At 37.7% G+C, this 11,053-nt stretch overlaps 3 protein-coding genes across 4 annotated transcripts in view; 1 reads left to right on the top strand and 2 right to left on the bottom strand.

Moving 5' to 3' along the window:
- LOC108670382 (nucleolin) overlaps window positions 1–2,607 on the bottom strand; it is a 13,285-nt gene extending 10,678 nt beyond the window's left edge. The window contains exon 1 of the mRNA XM_018157850.2: window positions 2,523–2,607. The gene's annotated coding sequence lies outside the window, so the exon portion shown is untranslated. The remainder of the gene's footprint in view (window positions 1–2,522) is intronic.
- The window catches only part of LOC108670383 (2-oxoglutarate and iron-dependent oxygenase JMJD4), a 21,558-nt gene extending 15,441 nt beyond the window's left edge, over window positions 1–6,117 (top strand). For both annotated transcript variants that reach the window (XM_018157852.2, XM_047881345.1), the window contains exons 7-8: window positions 3,576–3,723; window positions 4,945–6,117. In XM_018157852.2, coding sequence (XP_018013341.1) covers window positions 3,576–3,723; window positions 4,945–5,132 — 336 coding nt within the window. In that variant the 3' untranslated portion in view covers window positions 5,133–6,117. The remainder of the gene's footprint in view (window positions 1–3,575; window positions 3,724–4,944) is intronic.
- LOC108670384 (uncharacterized oxidoreductase ZK1290.5) lies at window positions 5,912–10,602 on the bottom strand (the record flags this gene model as incomplete). The annotated part of the gene is given in 7 exon segments (XM_018157854.2): window positions 5,912–6,071; window positions 6,582–6,752; window positions 7,328–7,513; window positions 7,847–7,932; window positions 9,049–9,172; window positions 9,905–10,029; window positions 10,401–10,602. Coding segments are annotated over 7 exon segments (925 nt in total), but the record flags the coding sequence as incomplete, so codon positions are not given.
- Between the last annotated feature and the right edge of the window lie 451 nt (window positions 10,603–11,053).

The raw sequence follows: 11,053 nt of genomic DNA, 5'->3' as shown, positions 1-11,053 counted from the left end.
GTAATGCTACATTTCTTATTTCAAGCGCCTAGAAAAATAATGTAGTTATGTCAATATTGATGAAAATCTAAAAGAATAACATCTTTACTTTGTATATTCACTCACAAATACATAAAAAACTGCCTATGAATTCATCGACAAATAAAAAACTGATGATAGTTTTCAGCATCGAGACCTGAAAACTACTTGCGATCAGGATTCAGGAGTACCATCTGTACCGAAACAATAACATAGAAGGTGACACGTGACAGAGATACCAACAATATGATATCAATATACTCCGTGAAGAAAAGAAATATTTCAATTCTTCTATATTGTAAATTTTTAGTAATTGACATTCAACAGAATGGTTTAATAACGGTCGTAATTGTTATACATGCATTGCATGCAGTATCAATCGTGTGCTATTATTGATAATATTATTATCAATCGAGACTATTATTGAGTGAAAATTTTACACGATATATTGTGAGCCGTCTAAAGTTCTAATAATGTATAAATTACGAGGTTCACAGAATCTAAAGTTTTGAATGCTAAATTTTTCAAGTACGCTACCGGTAGTCTGTCTAGTCAGTCAAGTGTGATGTGCAATGCTTCTTCTTCGATAAGATTCTTGAACTTTCTTCGATTGCCGATGAGTTTATCCTCATTTTGAAAGCTGACGTAACGAATAGGTGCAATAAATGTTTTTTATATTCATTATGTCATGAGTAAATAGTACTATAAGCCATAGCTAGCCTATTTAGTTCTTGCCGATGAGCTGTTAGTTTACTCTGAGTGAGTAGTAAGGACTAAGGAGAGTGGCGACTGGCGAGACTCTTTTTGCCATTCATTACTCACTAACGGCAGTCATTATTTAATTCAAGTAATATGCATTCGTGTTTAGCATTGTTTACCATATTTGCTAAGGAGGATCGCATAAAATGAAAGAATTAGCTTTTTAATGTACCTAATGTTCTGATAGTCAGCCCTTCCACTAATTATTATATGATGTTTCGATACAATCTTTGAATTCAAAAATTTTTATGTTCAATGATCACGTTTATTTTTCTACATAAAATGCAACAATGCCAATTTTGACAATTTTTTTCTTCATGTGCAGTTTAACTAATATGATACAAAGGAATAGATTGCATGCAATCGAATCCGCGTTCGTTTGAGCTGGTTGGGAGTCGGATGCTAGCATATCTTCCAAATCAGTTTCAGGTATGATTTTAAGAAATAATGAAAAAAATTAAGGAGTAAATTAATTATGACGTAAATGAAAATAATTTGGTGTGCTCTGAATCAACTGGTCAAACTCTGAACAACTAATACATCAAGTGCTCTTTAATCAACTCGTATATAGGCGACTTTTGCATTCAAGTATATCGGCAAGATCTAATGGAACTTTTTTCAGAATCAAGAGTACATCCTTTACCGGCTGCAACGTTGTGAGGCCTCCTCAAGATATCATTTGCTCACCGGAGAGTGACGCGTCTCTACCGGCGACCTCGGAAACGTTCATGTGGGGCGCAAAGCTTAAGCAGCCTTCCCAAGATCTTCCTTGCGCATCGGTGACTGTGAGTGATGAGTTTCAACTGGTGTCAGTAGCGACCTTGTAACTTCTACTGAGCACAACGTGTTCTACTGAGCACAACGTGTCTTTCAGTAGATTCCTCTTGCTTAGCCGTGAGTGACACGCACAATTAACAATATTGGGATTTTCTCTGTGTTGCCTGATGTAACGTTCATGCCGAGGCCGATTTCTGACGACCTGCAAACCTGTTTCTAGTTGCCACTTGCCTGGAACGTTTTTTTTTTCAAGGCGGAACGCTTTTTTTTAAGTGAACCTCTAATCTTAGATTTCCACTCTGATTCAGCAACCACACAAACACAATACCTACTGAACAAAAAAAAAGATATCCAGAGCAAAACTTTACAATTACACTCTGCAGTCTGCACATCCAAGCCCCTCAAGTTTTAAACACCCAGTAGCTAGCTAGAGTGCTAGACTGCTAGAAGATAATCATCTTCATTCATTTATTATGTACTGTGTACTGACAGACTGACAGTACAGTCAGTACTGTTGCGGTAAATGCGGTGTTGCCTCCACCTCCATAGCATTAGCTATATCATTTTAGGCCTACCATATTAATTAGCTATATCATTTGTAGGTATATGCTGTTCGTGTTCGACGCCTAGCTAGTAGTAGACTAGTAGCTAATGATGAATTCGACAAAACAATCTGGCTTCAAGTAGCATCATGTTACTTTTATTGTAAAGAAATACAAAACAAAAATCCCTTACAAGGCTTACATCATTCACAACAAAAAAATTCGTTTTCATCCGAATTACAATTTCCGTACGTAGTAGTTGAAAAACACGCCATTTTGGCCAACGGAAATATTCCTCTCTCATGATATTCCGGATTTGAAATGTTTTTCAGATTTGGTTTCGATATAAATAATTCCATACGTTATTAGAAACATTGCTCGTTCTTAGTTTGTTTTCTGTTATGAATAAAAATGGATATGACTCACATTTATGGAAGAATTCCAATTTTGAGAGCTCCGAGGAATCGCGCGACGCCCTCCGTCTACTTATTCGCTTTCCCGCCAGAGGGACTGCTACGTATCTTACATGCGTATGAAAACCCTCTGAAGCATTAAATTAGAATTGAAATTTGTTCTCAATTTAATTGTTTGCTGTTCAATGATACTTTCTGTGTAAATTGTCGTTTTTCAATTTTTTGAAACGTAATTTTTTGAAAGTTTGCTGTGACATCGCTTACTTATGAACGTGTAGTGTTCATAAGTAAGTTCATAACTCAATTCACACTTCTTAAACAGCCCTCTTCCTAAAAACGGAGGAGTTCAACGTTTTGTTTAAAAATGGACAGGAGATTTTAGAGCTGGCTTAACTGCATAATTTACAACATTTACCAAACTATATAATTTATTATCTATTTGTTATACCGAATCTTAGTATGAAATGGTTGAAAGTTAACGAAATTGTGTTTATTTCTCCTAATTTTCAGGGCAGGGCAAAAACGAATGATAATGTCCATGTTATGAATTTGGCTACGTCACCATTAAAGGACCAATATGATGTCTTAGTATCATTTTGAATTTAATTTTCTCCTGCATTGTTTTCATATGGTTTTCGTTTTTAAATTTAATAATTTTATTCGTAACCTTAAATTTTATAATAGTTTCGATAAGACTGTGAAGAAATTCATTTCCGACAGATTTTTCATCTTATACCCTGAAAATGATCAACAGACGAATTTTTTTGCCATGTTATTATGTTAGTACAATGTTACCTTATCTCTTAAAAGAGTTTCAGTAATGAGTACATATCACGATTGATGATGAAAAGCAAAGCCACCGTCAGAGCAACAACAAACCAAGCGATTTTGTTCAGAATAAACATGTGATTGCTGTAGTATATTTCCCACATATTCGTTCTTTAGATGCAGTATATTTCCTCATCATCGTTCTTTATTTTTCCCTCATGATCGTTAACTACAGTATTTAACAGATCGCGTACGTCCGAAATTTAGTACAAATTATTTAAATCCATTCTCATTGCAGGTAGAAGACGCCATTTCTGACTGCCGGAGCATGGAGAAATGGGAAGACCAGTGTCAGCTGGTGCTGAAAGCATCTCATGGCATGGATTTCATCGAGTATTATCATTTCCTTAGAGCGATCGCCAAGCCCAGGATAGAGTCTCTACGATGTAAGTTTATTTTTATGCGTTTTGGCGTGCAGAGTAGAATTTCCGAACTTCTTAATTCCTATGACCAATAGCGAATTAAACTTATTACGCTCACTTCGTGTGATCTTGAGTAACTAGAGCTAACCCAATTATGTTTGAATATATTGAATATTGACACAATGGGAATAGAAGGAACATATCAGAGACGTTGTGTCATCTCGTTTGACTGCAGCGAACGTTTGAGTTCCTGAGAGTACTTATAAAAATATCCCTTTAAAATTAACAATGACAAATTTTCCCTTGAAATCCAAGCAATAACTAAATATAGACTGGAGTATCTCAAAAGTTGATAACTGCGCAGTAGTGAAGTTCCAACCTGTTTCTTTTCATGGAGTAATTGCCCTTGTCTCTTACCGCTAATTATATTTATTTCCGTATTAACGAACTCTAAACTAAAATTTTCAATGACACGTTGCGCCTCAGTAAAGCGTTCAACATCAATAACGCAATTCTCTTTAAAGAACACCTTGCGCCTGCTCTACTGTCAGTTTATGTAAGTAATTCTCGTGTTGCAGCTGTTGGGTCACAGACCTCTACATGAAAAATTTAATTGCGTTGATGGTTACTCATTGCCCAGACTACATCCACACCATCGAAAATGAAGTGTCGACATTGATGTACTTTATATAGGGAAACTATACACACCATTCCCTGTATTTTTATTGTTTTGAATGGTTCTAGCATTTGTCTTTGATTGGATGGTTGTAGTTTTACTCTTTCATTGGATGGATGTACTCTTAGTTTCTGAGTGGATGGTTGTAGTCTTAGTCTTTGATTGGATAGATGTCCTCTTAGTCTTTGATTGGATGGATGTGCTCTTAGTCTTTGATTGGATGATTGTAGTCTCTGTCGTTGATTGGATGGATGTACTCTTAGTCTTTGATTGGATTGGTGTAGTCTCAGTCTTTGATTGGATGGATGTCCTCTTAGTCTTTGAGTGGATGGTTGTAGTCTCAGTCTTTGATTGGATGGATGTCCTCTTAGTCTTTGAGTGTATGGTTGTAGTCTCAGTCTTTGATTGGATTGATGTCCTCTTAGTCTTTGAGTGTATGGATGTCCTCTTGGTCTTTGATTGGATAGTTGTATTCTCAGTCCTTGATTGGATGGTTGGTCAATTTAGCACCTATTGCTTGATGTCACAACTGCCCCGTGCCTAAAGCCCCCTCTTGATGCCGCATCCAGCGGGCAGTGACCTGACGGTGCTGGACGGCCATCGTCAGGGCAGACGCCACACAGAGTACGACGTGCAGAGGCTGCGAGACGCCCTCCTCGCGCTCCTCGACGACCACCACGTCGGGCACCTCGACACCTTCGAGTCACTGGCTGAGCCTCCTGCTGCACTACTTGATCAACTCAATGATCTTCTATAGATTTACGTATGCACTGTATTTTGTCTGTGAGGTATTATTGTTGTAGGTACTGTTGTTGTCTACAGTCAAGCTTTATCGTGTTTTACTAACTCAATGATCCTGTATAGACGACGCATGTTGCATATAAAAATAGGCCCGAGTCACAAAGTCTATTTTGTCACTGAGGTATTATTGTTGTATGTAAAGTTGTGGTCTTCAGTGAACCTACAATTGTGTTTTGCTAACTCAATGATCCTGTATAGACGACGCATGTTGCACATTAAGTCTATTTTGTCACTGAGGTATTATTGTTGTATGTAAAGTTGTGGTCTTCAGTCAACCTACAATTGTGTTTTGCTAACTCAATGATCCTGTATAGACGACGCATGTTGCACATAAAGTCTATTTTGTCAGTGCTTAATTATTGTTATAGGTAATTTTGCTATCTTCAATTAACCGTCAACTCCAGCGCAATGATGATTTAGGATTTGTTAATTATTTAAATGAATATTGTATTATACTGTTCACAGATTTTCAGTAATCTTGCAATTTTTTGCTCATTATGATATTCGTCCTCGTATGCTGCTCGATAGCTGACTGGTGCTAAATCCATGAACGACAAGAACATATTAACACAATATTTTGTTCGTGAGTCTCGCACCTGTGAACCATACCTTAAAGAATTATCAATTTTTACAGATATTGTTTCGCCTAGGTAATGATTATTATCACTGAAGGATAATCATGATCATGATTGTAGGTAAACTTAGCATGTATTTATTATATTGGATAAATTTATTATGTTCCGTTATTTAAAGACGAGCCATAATGTAGTCTGTAGCCGTCAGGTAGAGGGTTGTCCACTCTGCTCTGTATTTCTTGCCTGTCGAAAATTGTCAGCGTTTGTGGAAGACTGGAAAGTTTTGCCATATCCTCCTCTGACAAACTGAAGTCGAACACCTACAAATAAACATAATAATTAAGTTATACAGGGTGAACCAGAATTAACTGACCCTTTTACTTTGTTAATAAATATAAAACTAAGAACGTTATGAAGTTGAAACTTGTTTTATTTAAAAGAAGAACATTTTTATGGTAATATTGTATCCTAGTTAAAATATTGTATCCTATTACAATATTTTATTATTGTATTAGTTAAAATATTTATTATGTATTAATAATATGTATTAGTTAAAATCTTGTACATAATATTGTATCCTAAAAACTAGGATACAATATTACCATAAAAATGTTCTTCTTTTAAATAAAACAAGTTTCAACTTCATAACTTTCTTAGTTTTTCATTTATTAACAAATTAAAAGGGTCAGTTAATTCTGGTTCACCCTGTATGTACTCTTGAAACTTTGGACCAAGCCTTAAACGATTGATTTCAAACTCGACTATCACAGTTTCAACCTAACCACTTAATCTAAGCAAAAAATCCAAACTCAAACAACCTTCATTCCAACCTGTGAGTTGATCTCGACTCTCTCTGGCTTGGTAGACTTTGGTATACAAACGACGCGCTGCTGAATGTTCCACCTGATCAGTATCTGTGATACAGACTTGCGGTAGACTTTAGCCATCTCGACCAGCACAGGGTCGTCCAATATCTTACCTTTGCCCAGTGGACAGTAGCCCTGTAAAATAAAGTTATGTTTCTACGTGAGCGCTATTAATTGTGGTTTCAACAACATTTGTTCACATTAATGGTTGTAGAAAATGCGTCGAAATACATTTCTTGTAGTTGTTGATTTATCCGAGCTAAATATCAAATCGAAATTTTTTTTTTAAATATTTGAATCAGAAATCCCAAAATCGTGCTCACTTTGAGTCAGACATTTTCGGACCCAGCTGCTCCGTTTATAACAAATGCATATCCATTTATAATCGAACTCAGGAAAATCTAAAAGTAAAAGAATCTAGAAATACCTAAATATAAGTAAAACAACCTTACAATCCTATCTAGGGATATACCTTATCAGGCAATAAGTCCAGCAGCTGTCTCAATCAATCGTCAGTTATAGAAAGATCGGGTTCCAAAGGCCGGATCCCTTGTGAATCAAGTCACGAAAAGTTCAAGAATCGGCAACAGGCCATGGGCCTATTTCTTCAACGCCGACACTTCTATTCTATTCTATTCTATAAAGTTATAATCTTTCGTGAAACGATTCTGTCATCGGAGCCGAGCAAGACGTTAATGAAGAAAGCTCACCTCAAACTGGATGTGATGTTGTGAGCAAAAGTCTCTTATCCTGATGGGGTTGTGGAAGGGATGGAACTCGCACTGGTTTATGTGAGGTGTTGTACTGAGCTCGGGGTCTGACAGCAGTTCCAGCAAGTCCGACTCGTCGAAGTTGCTCACGCCGATGCACCGCACGCGCTCCTCGTCGTATAACAGCTGCCGTCATTTATTTTTTACTATTAAATTTTAATAATCAAACACTAGTATTACGCGTCTTCGATTAAACAGTTATTAAATTAAATTTTTAGTACTTGTTTTTTCCCCGTTAGATTAAATGTATTTTTCTGTCACGGAATACAGTACGGATAATTTTTCAAATGGTCTAAAATTTTGAGATTCGCAGGAGAAACAAAGTTAGAGTAAACATATCAATCGTCGCTTAAGATACACGATTTAGATGTCATCTTGGTGCAATACTATTTCTTCATACGCTAATTGTACTGATTTAAACATTTATACAACAATATTATTAATACATTTCACATTTACCTCAAGCGTCCGCCAAGTCTCACTAAGAAGCTGCTTGCTGTCGGTGCACCAAGACGGTACCAAAGGCCAGTGCAAGAGGTACATATCTGAAAATATATCGGTTAAAAATTAATTCTATATGAAAATTATTTATTGAAATCAATGCCTATTGTCGCGACACTGTAAAAGTTTCCGACGATATGGCTATATATCCTCCCCAAGGAAATAGTTGGACGTAATTTAGTAGGTTTGCACTTCAACTTACACTTTATTATNTATAACTCAGTACTCACTGCAGTGAGTGACAGCGCGCATTTTCTCGTTGAAGAAAACGTGAAGTCACGGACGGACGGACAGACAGACGGTCGGTCGGACATGACGAGCACAATAGAGCATTTTTTCCATAAATGAGAAAATGCGCTAAAAAGGAAGCGCAATGAATATAGCAATACAATAAATTTGAAGCGCGCGCTTAGTTAGAGTTTCACCGATTGTTGCGCAATTATATTATAGCCTGTATATTCTCTTAATGCGTTAATCTTTACTGATAAGCGAAGTTAGATTCTCTATGAGCAGTATTTCCTGTACCAACCGATATCATAAATATTAAATTTATTGTTGAGATTGTAATTGACGCTCTTTTTATTAGTATTTTCACGTAAACACAAGAATATCATTGTTTAGTTGTGTGAGAATAATGACCATCTTTAGGATTCTGTACTGGAAATTCTACACCGTACTCGGCAATTACAAAAGAATCGCTGCTACCTGTACTCGGGCCGCTACGTGTACTCAGATCGCTACAAGTACCTAGCCCTCTACGAGTTCCTATCCCTCAAGTGCATCTATCCCGCTACGCTTACTTAGCCCTCCATTTGTACTTGAGCGGCTAAGTGTACTAGGGCTGCTATGAGTACTTGGGCAGCTACGTGTAATTGGGCTGCTACGTGTATACTTGAGCGGCTACGTGTACTTTGACCGTTACGTGTATTTGGGCCGCTATACGTGTACTCAGATCGCTACGTGTACCTAGCCCTCTACGAGTTCCTATCCCGCTAAGTGCATCTATCCCGCTACGCTTACTTAGAGCGCCATTTGTGCTCTGGCCGCTACGAGTGCTTGGGCGGCTACGTGTACTTTTGCGGCTACGTGTACTTTGGCCGCTACGTGTACTTAGGCTGCTACGTGTACTTGAGCGACTTATGACAGTACGGCCCCCTGACCTATGTAGTCGGAGCGGAACCTGTCACAGGAGCCCCTGAAGGCGGCGCGGGTGGAGGTCTTCCCGTAGTCGCTGGGCCAGCACTTGGTGGCTAAGAACACTTCTTCCCGGGGCACTCCAGACGCCTGCTCGGGAGCAGCGGCATTTAATGCAACAGATTCGGCAGTATTTTTTCTTCGTGTAATTTCATCATTTTAGACTAAGGATACAACAAGCAATGTGGTTGAAATTTTTATCTGTACGTATTAAAGTTTTATTAGTATATTTATTCAAAGTATTTAAAATAATTTTTGTATTCCAATTCTTTGAAGAATCGTCATTGTTTGTCGCAAATTCTATCATGCCATCCAGAGATGCTATATTTCATAATACAGATGCCTATACCAACACTCGCCCTATCAATTAACTAAACCTTTTGCTACACTAAGTTTAGATAATGTTAGAAATATTAATAACCATCAACGACATGGGCAATGTTGATTTATAATATAATAGTAGCGGTTTCAGCGTTTATTAGGCCGTATGCCTGTCGCCGATTCTTAACATCACAGAACATTCACAGCTTGTTGCGGTCTCGAACACAACTCATTGCTCCAATTCTGTTGTGCTTAACCGCCAGGCCTCCCTGCCGATTCTGACCAGAAACTGGCGCACGGAACTGCGATCGAACCCGCGCCTCTCTGCGACAATCTCTGGTACTAACTGTACCCACTGGGCCACCCTGCCCAGTACTGAACCCAAGTGTCTTATTTCCCAGCAATGTTCCTCAGACACTACAGCGACTTTCCCTGTCCTTGCTTGTAGAGGTTTCTATCTAAACAATCTAGCACCCATTTAATTTGTAAGTGTGTCCCTGCCTGCACAGCGTCGGCAATGGCGGCCTCGACGCCGTAGCGCTTAGCGGTGTCGATGTGGCGACATCCGCAGCTGCGGACGGCGTGCTGCACCGCGGCGCCTGAGAACCCGCCGTAGTGCGAGGTGCCTGCGTCATGTACAGCACTCAGAGAACTAATTATATTTATTACATGTTTAATGCACGTCATTATTGTGAAGGTGTGTTACTTAATTTCAGTGATAAAACAATCAATATTTCTAGGTGGGTACGCTTAGTTGTAAGGCTTGCTAATCTTTCATAGAAAAGATATTGGTTACTTTACCTATGCAACAATACGAATAAACTTGTAATTTGAATTTTAACTATTTTATTAAGTACAAAAATGATTTGTTTAAAAGCAGATAGTTAGCATAAGGGTAAATAATTATGAGTAATAATTGCTCCGATACGCCTACGTTCGAGCTGATAAATTCCAATAACTTTTAACGATTTATCCCTTGCGACAATATGCTTCTTACCCAAGCCCAGTATTGGCATCTTGACGTTGTTCTTCAGCAAGACATGCTTCTCGGGGTCACTGTACACATCCATCACTTTCTTTTAAATAATTAATTCTGACACGTCATCTCAAAGGAAATGTTCATTGCAAACTGAGAAAGGTATGGCAGATCCAATAAAAAAGGGTCGCGAATACTATATATGATATATCTAATATATCCTTTAGAAATGATTAGAAACTTTTAATATCATTTCAATTAACAAACAAAAATAGTATGAAAATCGTTAATCTATTACTAAGCATTTATGTATTCACCAGCTAGGCTCGTATCACCCTGAATAATGTGAATTTATTCAAAATTTGTTTTTTAAGTTAAATCTCATTCTCAAGGATTGAGCGCCAGACACTGGAAGCTTCAAAATATTTATTATATTTATTATTTGAGCATCAAATTGTTATTTTACCTGCCATAAAAATTCATTAATGGCACGCAAAAAAGTGTTTTGACTTGTGAATAATATTCCAAGTAGGTAACAATTATCAAAGTAGGTTCATTCCAGGTAAAGTAAAATGGCTGCCAAATTTCAAGTACTCAGAAGAAATAATACACGCATGAAACGTCTGAGTGAACTTCCGCAGTTACCGTAATATTAGGATAGCGATAGTTCGCAC

The sequence above is a fragment of the Hyalella azteca genome, unplaced genomic scaffold, assembly GCF_000764305.2.
Source record: "Hyalella azteca isolate HAZT.00-mixed unplaced genomic scaffold, Hazt_2.0.2 contig1022, whole genome shotgun sequence".
NCBI lineage: Eukaryota > Metazoa > Arthropoda > Malacostraca > Amphipoda > Hyalellidae > Hyalella > Hyalella azteca.
This window is presented reverse-complemented; position numbering and strand designations above follow the sequence as displayed.